General features: G+C 52.0%; 3 protein-coding genes across 3 annotated transcripts; 1 reads left to right on the forward strand and 2 right to left on the reverse strand.

The window, feature by feature from the left end:
* Positions 1-6,792: 6,792 nt before the first annotated feature.
* On the reverse strand, positions 6,793-8,082 carry ALTATR162_LOCUS1257 (uncharacterized protein; the record flags this gene model as incomplete). The annotated part of the gene is made up of 2 exons (XM_043308852.1): positions 6,793-6,878; positions 6,930-8,082. The coding sequence occupies 2 exons, from the start codon at positions 8,080-8,082 to the stop codon at positions 6,793-6,795; spliced, it is 1,239 nt and encodes a 412-aa protein (XP_043164787.1).
* A 3,791-nt stretch (positions 8,083-11,873) lies between these two features.
* Positions 11,874-13,070, reverse strand: ALTATR162_LOCUS1258 (uncharacterized protein; the record flags this gene model as incomplete). Its single annotated transcript, XM_043308853.1, has 2 exons — positions 11,874-11,965; positions 12,170-13,070. 2 exons carry the CDS (start codon positions 13,068-13,070, stop codon positions 11,874-11,876), a joined length of 993 nt encoding a protein of 330 aa, XP_043164788.1.
* A 243-nt stretch (positions 13,071-13,313) lies between these two features.
* ALTATR162_LOCUS1259 (uncharacterized protein) lies at positions 13,314-18,197 on the forward strand (the record flags this gene model as incomplete). The annotated part of the gene is made up of 5 exons (XM_043308854.1): positions 13,314-13,343; positions 13,407-13,596; positions 13,770-14,507; positions 14,556-14,830; positions 16,296-18,197. The coding sequence occupies 5 exons, from the start codon at positions 13,314-13,316 to the stop codon at positions 18,195-18,197; spliced, it is 3,135 nt and encodes a 1,044-aa protein (XP_043164789.1).
* Positions 18,198-18,322: the final 125 nt, after the last annotated feature.

An 18,322-nucleotide genomic window follows, 5' to 3' on the forward strand; every position in this document is an offset into this window, starting at 1 on the left:
TCCGGATGACGCATCTCGTACCAATAACACGTCCTTGCCAGCAACAACGCTGCATGCCTAACCCCCCGTTCGTAAGGTGAAACGTGCCATTGCGGAGCAAGGTCAGCATGCTGCAGTAACTGTGGAACAAGTCGTCGCAAAAACCATACTTTTACCATCACCCGCGGAACCTCCTTTCTCACGTTCTGGTTTTCCTTCTGCCGGTTCTCCTCGCGTCACTCGCTTTGCCCGAGACCGGCTAACACGGCAGGCGTCACCAACGATCATTGCGATGGCCCCTTTCCAACTCGGAGACTTGGGCACAATATGCAATTATGCGAAAGTTAAATACGAGGAAAGAGTCGAGACGAAGAAGCGCCGCACCCATAGACGCTCAACCAGCGACCCTACAATGATGAGCTCTACTACTGCCACTAAACGTAAACCCCAGTCCTATGGCAAATTACACAAACCACCCAAAGTAGAATGCCTACATGAAATACAAGAACGGCCTCGCAATAAATTACAGAAACGCAGTCCGTTCAGCCTTGTTAGTGCGATAAGGCCACCGGTTAACTACTTCACGTTGGAATACGATCCTTATCCGTACAAAACGCAGCCAAGTCAGTTTCTGGGCGTGTATTCCACTATCGATACTGTGACAGCGGGTGCGTCTCGACATGGTGCGTATACGTTTTCAAGAGACGGACTTTTGGATGGAAGCGAGTATCTGAGTCCGACGGGTCGCATTAAGATTGTTTCGCACACCATGCACAATACAGGTGTTACGGCTGTCGTGCCCGAGGATAAGAGCCAGAAATTTGACGATGGGGTCATGAGGCTGGATATTCCGCATCCGAACAGTCAGCCTACGGCTCGGTTCGACAGTCAGCAGGATCTCAGCAAACTGAAGGTTAGCAAGGACGCGGTGTTCTTGGCGCTTCATGAAGGGCCTCAGAGTGCGTTTTGTATTGGGTTGTTTACGAGTAAGAGTTTGGCGTGGGGTGCTTGTTTGAAAGACAAAGCGTGGCTAGAGTGGTCGGATCCGTTGGTTGAGGAAGAGAGGAGTGTTGAGGAGAACGATATGCCGCGAGTCTCTGCGAGGCTTGTGGGGAGTGGACGGCATGCATGGTTTGTTAGGGCTTTTGAGGTTGACGGGAGTTGAAGCGGATGATCGATGGCAAGACGCTATTTACTCAAGACTGGCGCTATGCGCCACACAGAGCGCATCGTCGCAACATTACTGCAGCACGCTCGAAACAATGGTAGACGGTCAGGCATGCAACTCCCAGATGACCAGCACCAACGGGACAACGCGACAGCCATATACGATAACATCGCATCCTCGATACCAAGAATGTCGGACAACATAGATCCACCTGGTGTTTTGGAGACTTCACTAATACCCATGTATCAACGACACATGTGTTGGCTATGCCTACAAAGATTGTTGTGAAGATGGAGATCATCATCATGGGAATACTCAATCAGGAGATCCGCAAGGCACGACCCATTCGAAGCAGAATCAGTACTTTATGGACATCGATCTAGCAAACATGTAACCATCCGCCAGATGTCTTTATTAAAATATGGAGCCGACTCTGTGTTTGAGAGCCCATCTCCAGAGCATGAAAAGGCCTTCTTTAAAGACTTCAGAATAGAGCTAGCTCAACGGCCTTTTAGTCTCTGCCCATATGTCTTCCATAAATCTGCGTATTGTTCTTACTCCCCACTTCATCATCCTGTTTTTCGACTTCCAGCATGTACTATTGGCATGTTGTATTTCGATACCTTGATAAGTCTTTTTGGAAAGAAGCAGCACGAATTCAATAGCAAGTGAATAGTAACAACCTCGTCTCGCTGCCGATACATGAACCTGAGGCAAACTTCTCTGGGCAGAAAGGAATAAACCACGTTGAATCTGTACAGCATATTTTTGTCTGAAGAAGAGCGCGTACGCTTCCCAAACACCCAGGCCATTTCTTGGAGGCAAAAGGCGACGACCCATGATTGTGATTGCTACGTTTTTTTGACGAAAAGAAAAGGTAACCAAATATTCTGAATACAGTGTAATATCTTGGCTGTTTGGATGTTTGGATCGAGGGAAGAAGGAGGAGAATGTGGAGGGGCTTATATAGATAGCTCGAAGCTAGAGCGCACTTGCTGGCAGGGCGCATTATGTGAAACTGGCAAGTTTCTGGAACCACATGACGCGATATCCAGCAGGTTCGATGATTTTCTCAGTTCATGCAAGAGACTGGTGCAAGTACACAATCCGCAGGTTTCGAGACTTATCACCTATATAGAGGAGTTGATCTTTTGTTTTGATCGCTGTTCATCATATCTAGTAGTAAGCGAGGAGCTTTGTCTAAACTAACAGGTAATTTCCTAGCAATAGGAATGCTGAGGATGAGGTATATGCACTCATTCGAAGTATAGGTATCCGAAATACTCTTTGGATGCTTCAATGCCGCTCATATACTGATTGGCGATGAAATCAGAGGCAAAGAGGAGAGCGAACACATGGGAAGACCAGGTATACATATTCGGAGCTGTGGAGTGTAGTGTAAGACAGCAGAATAGTGAAGAAGCTTGGAAGTTTTATATAGCACTTGCTGGCACAAATCAGACGAGCGATGGAGAAAGAAGCACAAGCACGTAAGACGACCGTCTCATGTATCTAGAAGCAGACAAGGATGCTCATGCGCCTTGGATATCGTATTTTTGATGTGACAAAGTATGAAGTACAGGATAAGATAGCACAATGGTCGAGGGGATAGGAAGTTTTATGCTGCTTTGAACCACTACTTCGGATAAGTGAAGCGAGAGCAGAGGAGGAGGACAAACATATGATCGTTCACTATGACTGTTTGTGGAAGATCAAATTGCTCATAGATTCGTGTTTTGCCCCTTGGGAAGAGAAAACCTCGAAGTGTGGTGTACAAGAGAAGAAGGGCAGTGAAATTGATCGACTTTATACACTTCCTCACTCGTGAGGTAAATGTAGAAAAAACATGAAGACCTCGTAATATGTGGTTGTCACTGACTGCTTTTTTGATATCTGCATAGTCCAGAGACACGATCTCAATCTCAAACATATAATTATTACGTCGGATATCCGGACACGTGTAGAGCTTAGGAGCCGCGTTCTCGCAACATCACTAGATCCGTCTGGTGTTTTTGAATTTCCTCCGAGGTTGGCTGATCATAACTCCTGCGAACTCAGCTTTTGATTTTGAGGGAGGTGATAGACAGGAAAGCTCTCATTGTAAAGTTGCGTCATGTTTTGAGAGACAGGCCAGGAACACTATACAACGCTTGCTCGACTTATTTGGAAAAGAACAAGCAAGATAGAATTCGTTGTAGGAAAGAAGGACGAGAAGCTGCGATTGATACATTTATATACATAGACTTCAGGCGACGACAGCAGCCAGCTTCTTCTCGTTACAGAAGTACGTATGTAGTTATGGAAGCCGGCGAGACGACGGAGAGAGGACATGTCGTGGTGATATCAGACTTTCGACCGAGGCCCACAGCGTCATAAACCAACCTTTCTGTCGTTTGTAAACTCGCTGAAGCGACCATACAGCCCTAAATTGGTTCTCATAACAAGTTGATAGCATCGTTTTGGTTTGAGAGCGAAGCAAACTTGATAGGCGACTCGGGGGTTTCGGAGAAATCGAGCAGGGAAACCATGGGTCGTGGCTTTGTTCGATATGGAGTACACGCACACCTTTTTAAGTTGTAGATGAGGAAGATGCAAAGACGAGAGAGAGAGCTGGAAAAGTGGTATCGTTATTTCATCCTATGGCGCTGAACAGAGTGAGCTTAGCGCAGACTTGAGACCCACTACTGCTTTCCACAATACATGGAGTCGATTTGAGTATCTTTTGGAGTTGAAGAGGCGCGCGTCTTAATGTTACGTCGATGTTGCTGCCAGTGGCACCCATATGAACTTATGACTGGATTTTCAATATGCTGATAATGTGGAGAGTTTGGACAAGAAGACTAACAATAATACAAAAATTCTTTCATATATGACCACGAAACAACCAATTGCCAGTACTAGAAGTACCTTACACTCCGAAGGATATACAACTTTACCCTTTGCCCTCTCTCACTCAAACCACGTCTTTTCCTGCGTCGTCGAAATCTATGGTTGATTCACGTTGCAAACACGAATTGTGTTACTGTGCCAGAAGTGTCTCATTGCCGGCAACAAAAAGCGGGTACGACATGCAATTTCCGGACGCACGCCTACCCTTCCCTGCAGGACGGGTACAGCAACAGCCTATCTCTGTGCCTGGTGGCTGCCACGCCTATATTCGAGGGATGGCAGCTTACGAACCTAGATCGCCAGAGGCGCATGCTACTCTGTATTTGGCCGTCGATCATATGTTGATATCGTTGCTCGTGCGATGTAGGAAGCATTTAATTGTATTGTTGTTCTCGCCCAACAATTCGCGATCGGCATGTTGTAGCTGTTTGTGATAAGTCGAGAAGGTCAGACGGGCAATCGAAGGTAGAACAGAATTGTTGAAGTGAAGCAACTATAGTTTCCGCAGTAATCATGCGCAGCAAAGCAAGAGTGCGGTATGGTTACCAGCGTATCGGGTTTGTACGAGGTCGCATTTTCTGAATGGGTAGTTGCATTGACAGGTCGCGATGGTGCAGGGTTTCACAACCACTCGCATAGCCATCTGTTCGAGAAGCTGCAGAGGGTCGTGTTCTTCGGGTTTCCTAGTGCTGTCGCGCTGGAATCGCGAGTCAGACAGGTACACATCTGTTTCGATGAGAAGGGTGTGTTCCACGAATAACCGTACCCTTGCACTTATGCGGTGTGCAGCCTCATACGCTCGGTCGGCCAGGTTGCGTCCCTGTTGCGCATAAAGAAAAAGCGTGCCGTATAGATGCTGTGACTAGTTGTGCAGTCGTATGCAAAAAGCCGTATCGTGAGATGTCAGAGTTGGCTGCAGGATCGAAAGGCGTCCAATATAGCCACCCTCGCTGCTACTTCGGCGTTCATGTACAACTGAGGAGCTGATTTGCTCCCAAGGCCAGGGAGACGACCGGCTCGTCTCCCGCCATTAGGGCTCTCGGCTGCCCACTCATTGGTGGTGATCTGGTTGCTGAATCGAGGCGTTCCGGTGGCTAAAGGATGCGAGAGTGATGACTACAGCTTATCGCGAAAGCAGGTGCGTACGCTGGAAACAGCACACGGGTGATAAAAGAGCATACCAATATTACTGGGGCAGAAAACTGAAGGAAGCGGGGCAGTGCGACGACAGCGCTGCAGGCGATGATAGCCACTGCATGCCCTCCAATGCTTGGTTTCAATGCGAACGGACCTGTTTGAAGATGACTTATGAAACTGAAAGCGCCAGTACCCAAGCGGGGTAACCGGAAGTATTGGAGATACTGCACCTATATCCCGATCTTGCATGATCGCCGTCAATGTTCAATAGCCGGGCGCCATGATGCGCTACAAGGTCTTAATGTCCTTGTGATAAGACGTGATCAGCTAAATTCGCTTGTTAGCGATGATTGTGGCGCCTGTCGATCCGGTTTATTGTTCCCGTCGATCCAGGTCAGATCTTGCTTTTGACAGCGCCGAAAGCCTGGAGCGATACGTGAGGCGTGAACACTGCGTCGCCAAGTCGCCGCGCATGATCGTCTCCGTCCACGGCGTCGAATGGTAATCAGTCGCGGCGGATCTTCGCATTTGTCAATATATGAGGCTGCGATGGCGTCTGCGGGTGGAGTTGAGATCGGTATCGTGAGGCGAGAAGGAACGGATACCCCTGCTGACAAGCATGACAAGGAAGATACCACCAAACCTTGGAAGAGTGACTCAACCACGCCTGATCCTTCAAAACATCACTTCAGTTTACCTCGGGTACAAGGATGTTTGCAATGAAGCCATGTAATTCTAGTACAAATTCAATCCTATACTACAGTTGCTGCCCAACCACGTCGATGTAGCAGACCCAGGAACCCGACCACGGATGACAGCTGTCTTTCGCGCCCTACCATCTCAGGCTCAGAAAACTATGTCGTTGCCGCCCAATACCGAGAAAAGGTACTTGGTTTGTTCGAGATTTCTGGTTCCTTCGTTGAGTTTTCACCGGACGCCGTGAGGGCGCAAGGGCGATCCGGTGGTATCCACATGCATTCGTCTCGGCTCTATCGATTGTTCTTCCACCTCATTAACCCGTGCGTCATCATATACCCCATAAGATATTCCAAGCGCCTGCGCCGGATTATCTTTCCCCGCATCAAAACCCAACAGCGAAAGCAATTATGTTCAAATGCTCGTAGATGCATCTATCCATGTCGTGAACATGAACCATGCGTGCCATTGCATTCGTACCATAATCTTTCCCCACTTTTTTCCCAATGCGAATTTGAAAGAAACCTAGCAAAGCTAAAGGAGGCTATAAAAGAAATGCAATGACGTGACTCGAAGCAGAAATGCTCGACAGCTAGGGAAGAACCGTGGATGCAAGAGTTTGACATAAAGAAAACCGATGCAGATTGACTTCCACACCAAGCGGCTGATACCTTCACCCTCTCCATGACTGCCAAAAGAAACCAATATAAGGAGACGCCCCATGAACGATATATGTACAAAAAGAAGCAATTCATGCGGCGATGACTACGCTCTAGTGAGCGCACGGTGCGGGTATAAGCGTGTGCAGGGACGAAGTGTAGCAAGCCTCTCGAGATGAGTGTCAATGCGCTGCTTCGATGGCGCTCGGGAGCGGCACTGCGAACAGCCACCAGGCAGATCATCGCAACTCGAGATCGCTAAGATCACCGCCGTCGCGCTGTAGACGTGGGTCGTTGTACAGAGGGACCAGCGCCAACTTCCTCGAGAAGGTCCATGCAGGAAGTCAACACTGCGTAACGTTAGCAAGGTGCTTGGGAAACAGATGTGATGTGGTACTGACTCGCTACGATTTCCTCTTCCCATACACCCATTTGGTAGTCGACAAGGCCGTGCTTCTCCATGGCGTCGCAGTTCTTGACGAGTTGAGTACCCATCTTCTCGAGAAACTCGTAGTCGATCAGCGATTTTGGTGGCTGCGGTCGCTGGCCGGTTGTGGTCATCTCCTGTGTCATAGTCTTCTGCTTTTGTAATGTGGCGAGCCAGCAAGTATTGAACTCTTCCCACAACTGCAGACGTTGCTGGTAGTAGGTCTCGTCGTCGCGTACTAGGCCTGCTGCGGTCAATTCAGCTGCTCGCTCGGTATTGTGCGCACCGGAGAACTTACCCAGCGTCTCAGCCCAATGCAGTAGCCAGTCGGACATTCTGAAGAGCAATGTTCCGGCTTCGCTGAGGCGGCCGTCACGCACATGTTCGAACGTCTTCTTAAGCTCGTTCTGGTAGTTTCTGTAGAAGTCGTCGTACTCATTGCCGCTATTTGGCTGGGGCTCGCTGTAAGTGCCCTGGGAATAGGCCCCTTGGGAGGGCGCTTGATGGGGGTCTGTCATGCCAGCGGCGGTGTAGGCAGGTGCGAGCGCTTCTCTTGCGGCCTGGGCTTGCGGTGCTGAATAACCTAATGAGGGATACTGGGAGGGAACGTTTTGCGCCGTGATGGCAGAAGCAGGCGCGCTCGTGGGCCCGCTCTCATAGTATTGCGGTTGTGCCACGCCAAAGCCGGTGCTCAGGACCTGTATAGCCGAGTCCCTATTCTGCTGGTACTGTTCCACAGGCTCATACTGCGACGAGGCTTGCGCCGAGGCCTGGGCGCCGGGCACACTGTACATGATGTTCTGGCCGTACGGCGAGTACTGCTGAGGTGCACGCTGGGCCTGTTGCTGTTGCTCGGCGGCATAGTCCTGGGCGGCATAGGCTACGGGCGAGGGTTGAATCGATGAGCCAAACTGTGCACCTTCACCGTAAGCGTAACCGTAACCCTGAGAGCTGGCGCGACTTCCGGAAGAGGGGACGGAGGTAGGTGGGGCAGGTGCTGTCAAGGGCGGCTGCCTGAAGCGATCGGGTGCGCTTACCACTGGATACGACGCCTGTGGTGGAAGGAGCGTGCCTTGCTGGCTCGCGTAACCTGAGGGAGTATGCCGTGGCCGGCGGTCATTGTCCATCCCAACCAGCCCGCCTTTATACTGCAGACTGAAGGGCGGTTCGAGTGCCCGGTACCCCAAGGGCGAGACTGGCGGCGTCGCGTAATTGGCCAGCTTGCAGGCTTGCAGGATGTAGGTGGTGGAGGGCCGGCGCAAGAGGTGGAGAAGCGAGGTCGCAAGTGTCGTCGAGGTATGCGCCGACTGATGGAGAGATGCGTGGGAGGTGCGTAAGAGATGCGTCTTTTGGCGGGGCGCGTGGAAGGACCAGAAAGAGTTGAAGGTTGATGTGGGCCAATGGTGGTAGATGTATGACGTCCGAAATTGGAAGAAGAGATGCTCCAAGGTCCAGATGGTTTGGATATAAACACGGCCCTGACGCGTCGACGAGCGGCCAATGGAGCCCAATGATGCAGGAAAAGAAGCTCGTGCAAGAGCCTCGGCCGGTCACCAGGATATCCTCGCTCTAGCTGCAGGAAGACGACTGCAATGCAATGCTCTGGCGTCCGGGATTGGTCCTCCCGATGCGGTAATGTTGGAGAAAATGTGTGCGTAGCGTGGATCAGCTAAACACGTAGCCACTAGATGACAGCGAAATTGTCCGGTAACTGCAGGCGTGGAGAACCCTGTGTGCGATGGGCTGGTGGTGAGGCGACGCTTATGCGTGAGATGTTTGAAGGGTAGTCCTTGCACACAGATCAGTGTTCCAGCGAGTCGGACGGAGTAGAGGCCGGCCTAGGAGATGGTCTCAAACAATCTAACGTCTGCGTTGCGGTAGCTCAACGGCCTAAACGTACGCTGGCGTTCTTCACGATACAGTGTCTTGGAGCGCACTGGGCGAGCGGGAGTACATGCAGAGACGAATGAAGCGTTCGGTCCGAGACAAGACAGAAAGTGCGACGGATGGTTAATTTGTAATCGCATGCACTGGGCCCACGGGTAGAGAACACTGAAAGACTCTACTCTATTATAAGAGTCGAGAGGAGAGGAGCAATGGCGCCAGTGTGAGCTCGACGTCAGTTCACGGCTGCCGAAGATGCTCACAAGGGTGCAAGTGGGGGTGGTGTGGTCGGCGATGCGATGGCAGCCAGGCTGTATGAGGGCAGGATGAGAGGTGGGTGGGAAGTGATGCAGAAACGCTACATTGGGAGAGCATCGGGCAGTGTGGGAAGCAAAAAGGAAGTAGTTCACAAGCCACGCCGGCGAACAGACTGTAAATACTAGGACCGGGGTGTTGAAGCTAGAGGAGAAAACAATGGTGGGTACCTGAGAAGTGGGTGTGGCTGCAGGTCGGGCGAGCGCGCGCTGACGAGTAAGACGACTTCATGAGCTCTGAATGACAGCAACCATGCGAAGTCTCCGATTTCCGATATGGCCAGGGTGGGGCTAGCGATACCCTGTCTGCCATGGTTATGGATCGCCCATGGTGGATCTGCAGGCGTCTGGGCAGCCACACTGCAGGGCATCATCGCGTTTGCTGTGCGTGACCATCACTGGACGCCGCCGAGACGACGACGCTGTCAGCAGCATATTGACAAAAGCCAGCAACTCCATCGTGGCCTCTCTCTCTCTTCTGTCCTCGGCGCAACCAGATGGCGTTTCCCGCCCCGCGGCTCCACAGCGGCCAAATGTCGCATGTTGCTGGCCCAGGAACTCCTCCTCTCACCCAGCTGGTCTTGGCAGCAGGACAGTGACCACGCGCCACATAGCATTTGTCCGCCAGTACGCGTGAAGAGCTTGATGACAAAGAGGCCCGATACACTGTGGGAAGACTAACCTTGACGAGCGCGTTTCCGAGCTGTTTCACACAGCAGGGTGTTGTTCGGTTCATGAAGCGCGTCTGCGTCGTCTCCTGCTGCCAAATCACCAAACCAATGTCGAACCTGGATAGCCCCATGGTCGGCACTGTCTGGTGTAGGTAGGTGCTGACAGGTGTGAGGGAAAGTTTAGGGGCTATCTCGGGTTCCAAACTCGATCTGTCCTTTCATCTCTGCAACGATGCAAGTTCCCGTCCAGTGGCAGGGGTCTCTCGCCTGTGGTCGATCTTGCCTTAGGCCACTTCACCCTTCAGCCTCACTCGTCGATCCTGATCCTGCGAATAGGGACCTTCCCTTTTAGATCCAACTATCGACGCAACCCATACTCAAGGCGCGACCTCGCGATGCCTTCTCCACGCTGCGACTCCTCGAATCTTACATCTGCAGTACAGTGGGGCTAGCGCCATCTCGGTCGCTCCTGCCGGCAAACCTCACTGGTTCTTGCCGTGAACCTTCCGTCATCTCCTCAGCACGGCACGCACGCTGCAAACACTAACCACCGCCGTTTATTCCAGGCTAAGAGGACGCCTTACACTGTCATTGACGCTCGGAAATGCACGCACTGGCGCGCCATACGCCCTGCCCTCCCCTGTGCCCAAACCGTCTCACCATGAATGTCCGTTCACGTGCCCTTGGAAGATTGCAACCTTCTGGAAGCTCAGCAAAGGTGCACAGCATGGCTTTGCAGGACACAGCCATCGCGTCACGAAACCAATGTCGTTCAACTTGCCCACTTCGGTGCGGTCACAGCCCAGACGAGTGCGTCATTCGGCTCGGATGGCGATCATCAGGTGGCCCTGGCTGGCGCATCAACCTCCACCACCGCGCTTCGTGAAATGATCAAGGACCACGGCGAACATGCTTCGAGAAGGTTTCACTTTGTTCGACAAACGCTTGACTCGTACCTAGCTGCAACCACTAGGGAAAGTCTCGGGCAAGTGCCGTGATGCACCGTTTGCGCGTCGCGCGGGACACACGACAAGGAGGTCAAACAAGGAGCTTCCATCACCAACGAAGATCCAAACGGCAGCGTCTTTTCTAGCGTCAATCTCCTCATATGCCTTCAGCTATGCAACGTCTTCCCGCGATATCATCCGGAGAGACCGAGATGCAAATGCGTGCGAATATAGCACAGACGTTGAGGACAAAAGATTATTGGCCGCCCTATGACCACGTCTAAAATAGAACATTGTGAAACGAGTCAGGGAGGATCCTCACACCTCTTTGCTCGCTATCTTCCGGTCATACCATCGCTTTAGTCGCATGTGACACCGGCAATAATATATGGAGCGACTTTCTCTCGTTGTTACAGGACTCACAATGCAAATCTTGACTGTCTTGAGGTACTTGTCGAAAAGCAGCCATGGACACGAATCCGAGTCCGAGCGCACACAAGCAAATCAACAATATCTCAAAGATCGCATCAATACTACGTGCTGGTGGTGGCGCAGCCATTCATGCAATCAACATTCTTTTCATCTTGGTTAGGCAGATGTCAGAAGCTGCCAGGAACGGACCGAGAAAGCAATAACAGCCAGTAGCGTGGCAAGGTTGTGCCTGGATGCTTGCTCGAGGTGATACTGAACCAGGACAGAAGCACTGTGAACAGGACAGCGGTACAAGGTTCAAGGCCTCACGCGTCCTCGGATCGAAGACATGATGGACTGAGAGGCATTGCCCTGTATAGGTAACACTGTCAGAGATGAGGATCGTATACGCACATGGCTGTCTAGGTTTGCGACGTTGACATCCAGGGCAAGATCTGGGCATCTTCCCACGTGCTGTGTCCGCAGCACCCTGTTCCATGCAAACCGGTACGCAGCATTAAAATCATTCTTAATGCGGGCGGTATGAGGCCGACATCACCTGCTTAGACATGCACGGCGAGACCGAAGAAAATCTGAGAGGTCGCTTCTTGAAGTGTCTCATTGTTCAATTGTCTATGCTAACACTGCAAACGGCCAGCGATACAAGTACAACATATGCACAAGCAGCCTCTTATCGCTTGACCCAGGTGGGCATCTTACGTGCCTTGACATGGCCCGGCTTCTTCCTCTCCACCTTCCTTGGGTCGCGTGTTATGGTTCCGGCTAAGAAGTAGTCAGCAATTGGATCCGGCATGCGCAGGCGAGACATGTTTGGGATCATCCAGGGTTGTTTTGCATCGTTTTGAGGCGTGGATGAACATGGGCATGTGTCAAAGACAAGGGCTGCATTGACAATGCCCACGGAACGACAGAAAAGGTAAAGCTAGGTTGGAAAAAAACCCACGGACAAAGAAAATATTGACTTACCTCTTCGTAGCGCGGGCTTCAGCGCAGGCTCATGGACCAGCAATGACTTCGCTACAGCCAGGGTCATTGCCTCCGCCTGACCAGTCAGGCCACCACCCTGCACCAAAGCAAAAACGTTGTACTTGTCAAGACGCTGGGTAGCCTTGAGTGCCCACACAGCGCTCTCGCGGTGATGCAGCCGTCCAAAGAACTCCGAGAGGGACTTGCCATTGACCAGCACCTCACCTTCGCCTTCTACCAACCATGCCACAGCAGAAGACGTCTTTCTCCTCCCAACACCCTTGGCACGTCCAAGCTCATCAATCACGCCAGGCTTCGGGACGATGTCACCGGGCTGGTTGGGCTTCTTGTACCGTAGCATTGCCTGCACGACCTCGTCGGGCATGAGCGCGGGGTGAATACAGTTCAGCCTCCGCAATATTTGCAACATCCTGTGATAACGCGCTGTCTTTACTGGTTCATTGGTCATGATGCGATACTGCTCGATCGTCTTCCATGCAACTTTAGGTGCTTCAGCGGGCGGTATGACGGGCAGTGTAGCGACCTTTCGGAGGAGAGCAGAGAGGGAGAGGAAGTCGTCGGTGAAAGTAGGCTTTGCGCTGAAGTAGGAAGGCGATGCTGGGACAACGCGCAGTGTTCGGAGGGAATTCTTCTTGTCGCTCTCTTTCCCGCTACCGCTGGTGCCCTCGAGGTCGATTTCCGGTGCCGCTGTGAAAGGCTCCCGCAGCTCTTCTTCTGTAACCTCTGCACGCCGTGCGGTTGTTGTCGAGATGCATCGCCGTATTGTGGTTTGAAAGCTCCGCTGAGCATGTCTGATCGTCCGTTCGCATTGGGGTCGCGGTCGGCTTCCTAGGGCGTCGACCGCCCTCCATAGACTCCGTGAAAACTCTCTGCTTGCCATTGCAACTCTGATGGGTAGAAGATGCGCCGTGGTAGCGCTTTCAGAGGTCTGCCACCTGCCGTAAACTGACGATGAGCGCCGCACGAGCCACCTGCAAATGCTTAGCGCCTAGGTTGAAATTACGGTGGACTGTGCACAGCAGATTTCCTACAGCCCCGCCTCAACCCAACCAGCCTTTTTTCTTCATTAACTCCTGCTTCCACACACTGATTGTTCTGCTCAACCACGGTTAACTCCACAATCATGTCTTTCGGAAAGCTCTACAGCTACTCGGTACGTTATCGCATCCACAAACGCGTAATCGCACTGCAATGAGTCCTAACAGCGAGCCAACAGGGTAACCCGCGTACCACCTCTCTCCTGGCCGTCGCGAAGGAGAATGGTCTCGACATCGAGTTCGTCGACACTGAGCCAGCCAAGGGTGTCTCTGAGGACTACCTGAAGCTCAACAAGCTCGGCAAGGTCCCTACCTTCGAGGGTGCTGACGGCTTTGTCCTCTCTGAGTGCATCGCCATCGCTGTCTACCGTAAGTGCTACCCCGCCTGCTTGTTCCTTCCTGCATAATATGATGTCGAATGTTATCATTCAGTTATCCCTGTCTGAAAACTATTGTTGAAAACTTACTATTCTGATTTGCGTCTATAATTATTCCTTCCTCCGTACAGATTTTGGTGGTGACTCAGAGCTGACGGATTGCAGTTGCCTCGCAAAACGAGAAGACCAGCCTTCTCGGCAAGACCAAGCAGGACTACGCCACCATCCTGCGATGGATGTCCTTCGCCAACACTGAGGTCCTCTCTCCCCTTGGTGGCTGGTTCCGCCCCATCCTCGGCCGCGACCCTTACAACAAGAAGAGCGTCGACGAGTCACAGAAGGCCGCTCTCAAGGCCGTCCACGTCATTGAGGAGCACCTTCTTACACACACCTACCTTGTTGGTGAGCGTCTGACTCTTGCCGACATCTTCGCTGCTAGCATCCTTGCCCGCGGCTTCCAATACTTCTTCGACAAGCAGTGGCGCGACTCCAACCCCAACACTACCCGTTGGTACGAGACCGTCTACAACCAGTCCAGCTACTCCGCTGTCGCGCCCAAGCTCGAGTTCATCTCCGAGGCGCTGAAGAACGTCGCACCCAAGAAGGAGGGTGGTGAGAAGAAGAAGGAGCAGCCCAAGGCTGCCCCTAAGCCCAAGCAGGAGGAGGCTGAGGAGGAGGAGGAGGCGGCACCCGCCCCCAAGCCCAAGCACCCTCTCGAGTCCCTGCCCAAGGCCACATTCGTCCTTGACGACTGGAAGCGCAAGTACTCCAACGAGGAGACCCGTGAGGTTGCCCTTCCCTGGTTCTGGGAGAACGCCAACTTCGAGGAGTACTCCATCTACAAGGTTGACTACAAGTACAACGATGAGTTGACTCTCACCTTCATGACCGCCAACCTGATCGGTAAGTTAACTCACCTATAGTATATGATTGAAATGCTAATCTATCCAGGTGGTTTCTTCACCCGTCTCGAGGCTAGCCGCAAGTACCTCTTCGGCTGCTGCTCCGTATACGGACAGTCCAACGACTCCATCGTCACTGGTGCGTTCATCGTCCGTGGCCAGGAGGCTCTCCCCGCCTTCGATGTCGCCCCCGATGTCGAGAGCTACGAGTTCACCAAGCTCGACCCCACCAAGCCCGAGGACAAGGAGTTTGTCAACGACCAGTGGTCGTGGGACAAGCCCATCGAGGTCAACGGCAAGTCCTACGAGTGGGCTGACGGCAAGGTTTTCAAGTAAACGCTTCGCTTTCTTTCTGAAGTGGTTGCTTTGATTTATGATGCGGATGATTTACGAACTGGCATGGGTATGGATAGGATGACGGATGAGGATTCATGAGATCACGCTAGGCAGCCCTTGGTGGATCAGCGATACTGCCATGGCCCGATAGAGGCTCAAAATGCTGCACAAGAAGTTCATGATACCCAACACATATTTTCGCCCCTTATGTTGTGATGCCCTTTGTGTGCTCACTTCGCTATTTGAATGGCAGACCAATATACGCATGATGCCTTCTTCTACACAGTTGCCTTGCTCATCGTGAGCTCAATTAAAGTTGAGAAGTTTGTCAACCATGACACTGCGTTGCCTAGAAGCTGTCAGGTGTTCGCCAAACCCCAGATCTGGGCTCGAACTGGGGTGGGGCCAACAACAGTCGTGGCTTATCGAACAGAGCCTATCATTGGTTGAGAGGAGGACAAGGGAAGGGAAATAGCCCTAGCCAACCGCCGAAGCCGTGGAAAGGAAAGGCTGGACAAGAGAGACGGCGCAGGCGGCGCGCACAAGAGCGCATGCATGGTCTTTGATCCTCGAGTCCCCGATCTCCATCCTCTCGATCGTTGCAACCACGAGCGCCGAAAGTTGCGGTGCTGCAGCGGTACTAATACGGTGACATTTCGCAACGCACGGCCAAACACAGCCATCATTACAGGCGCGCGTTTCTGTGCGCCATCCGCAAACAACCAGACGATCGCGTGCACGATCTTCACGCACACGAAGAAAGAGTTGGGATTGGACTTCTTGGGACTAGGTTGAAGAACGTACAACTGCGCAATCGTTGCGCAGACAACTCCGGCCTCCTGCGCTGATTGTTGGCGGATCAGGATCGGGACGGACGAACGAACGAACGGCGGCGTTCGCGCAGTATAACGTGTAATAGGACACACTGTTGCCTTTTCGGCTTTGCGCTACAGGAACGTAACGCAGGCAATTTAGCAAAGGGGAGAGAGTTGTCTAGCTTTAAAGGATTATTGCTGCTGCTATCTGAGAACGTAAACATTGTTGTTGGTTCTAGGGTGTGGTTCGGGGGCAGGTAAATTTACCATTGCGTGGCTGAGACAAGCTTTCAAAGATCCTAGCTTTTGTTGCGGTTTTAGCTTGCAGGCCTGAGTAAAAGCTTCTGAAGAGACAAGACTTGGGTGATCTGACGGACAGGTTGGAAGAAGAAGAAGAAGAAGAAGAAGAGAGGGAACGTTGAGGGAATGAAAGAAGATAATGGGAGGGTGGTGAGGAGGTCTTCCGGAAATACGGGAGAACCTGCGATTCAGGTCATTTGTCTGGTACGTTGATTGCGCGGTATTTGTGGATATCGAAATATCTAGGTGCATGGTCATCTATATATATATGGGATGTCGCAAACCATGCAATCCTGCAGCCGTAAGTATGTTCTTGCGAATCAGGCTAACATGAACAGGGCTCTGGAGGTGGACCGAGCGAAGACAATGTCACAGGCTTCCTCGTCCGGTCAACAGCAACAAACTGGGCCAAAAACTCCGTCATCACTGTAGATGCAGGCTCCCATCTTGCGTCGATAACCCGAATACTTGGGAAGGATTTTCCACTTGTTTCCGACCCAGACCCACCATTGCCGACTTCAAGGAACGGTAACAGTAACAGAAATGAAATCGACACGCATGCTGAGTCGCCGTCGCCAGGTACAGCGCATGTCTCACTATCGGATGACGACTCCGGGGCTGAGACACCAGATTCCGAGCAAGAAGTACCAGTCACTATCACCACATTGAAGAATGGTGCATTCGCGGGGTTGCCTTTCCCACATCAGAGTGCTAGGGCGAATGCACTGCATGTTGTGAGGGAGCATATCTCGACATACCTCATCACACATCCACATCTGGATCATGTTTCAGGCTTCGTCATCAACACAGCAGCCTTTCATAACACATCGCGACCGAAACGACTAGCAGCACTGCCGTTCACCGTCAACGCCATCAAAAATCACATCTTCAATAACATCATCTGGCCTAACCTTACAGACGAAGATGGAGGAGTAGGTCTGGTAACATTCCAGCGGCTTGCAGAAGGCGGGAACATCGCTCTGGGCGAAGGAAGCTCGAGAGGGTATATCGAAGTGTGTGACGGTCTAGGGGTCAAAGGCTTCAAAGTGTCTCACGGCCACTGCATGCAGGGACCAGGTCATGTACACCGCGGATCGAATGCCAATCTACTGGAAACCTCAAGTCTACAGCATCCAAACACTTCTCAACCGTACAGTCAATCAGACGGCCACGGAGGTCGTTCCATGAGCTTCTCCATGGCAACACAAAGCACACCCGGCACTCCCGGTTTCAATGGCAGCACAGAGACCGGCCGACGAGCCAGCGGCGTCACAGTCCCCCAACCCCAACAACCGGTTTCTCAAGATCACTGCGTAATCGACTCAACCGCCTACTTCATCCGCGCAGAGTCCACTCTCACGACCCCCAAACGTGAAATTCTGATCTTCGGCGATGTTGAACCAGATTCCCTTTCTCTTTCTCCACGCACCCGTCTGATCTGGAGCGAAGCAGCTCCGAAAATCGCTGCCGGCATACTAAAAGGCATATTTATAGAAGTCTCGTATACAAATGCTCAAGCCGATGCCGTCTTGTTCGGCCACCTAGCACCACGTCACCTCCTCGAGGAACTCAGCGTCCTCGCAGGCATGGTAAAGGACAGTAAAAAACAACACGAACGCGAAAAAGAAGAGATACGCCTACAAAAGAGGAAAAAGCGGAAGCGAGCCAGCGGCGGTGCGAACAACGCCCTCCAACTCGATAGCCTTACATCAGGCGAAAACGGGAGGAAAGCTAAGATGGGTGGTTTCCTGGGTGGAGTGGGCAAGGGGATTGATTCTCCAGTTTCGACGACGAATTATCACTCCCAGACGGATGACGAAATTATGAGTGACTTCCCGCTGTCGAGAGGGGATACAGGGACGAATACTCCAGTTCCCTTTCCTCCTCCACTTCAGCCTCAGCAGTCTTTACATCTTGACCAACCACAACAGCACGGACAGGAACATCAGAACGGCACGACCGAACCACAGCACTCCCACCCGTCAGCCCCGGCAGCGCTTGGTCTCTCGTCCGTCTCAGCGGAACACAACCGCGCCATGCTCTCCGCGGCTTTTGACGCTCCCCTTAAAGGTGTCAAGGTCGTTATCATTCATGTTAAGGATTCTTTTATGGATGGGCCGCTGGTTGGAGGTCAAATATTGAGGGAGTTGAAGGATGGAGAGAAGGTTTTGCAGGACACTGGGAGGGGTTTGGGGTGTCAGTTTGAGGTTAGCGCTGCAGGGGAGAGTTATTGGTTCTAAAGGGGAGTATTTTTTGTGCAAGGGAACGGGTAGATGGCACGATTGAGCTAAATTGGTTTGGCGTCTTGGGTACGGGCTTCGGCTTTTTTCTGGGCTTCAGGGTGGATCATGGGGTAAGATACATG

The sequence above is a fragment of the Alternaria atra genome (assembly GCF_907166805.1).
Source record: "Alternaria atra isolate CS162 genome assembly, contig: 21, whole genome shotgun sequence".
In the NCBI taxonomy this organism is placed as follows: Eukaryota; Fungi; Ascomycota; class Dothideomycetes; order Pleosporales; family Pleosporaceae; genus Alternaria; species Alternaria atra.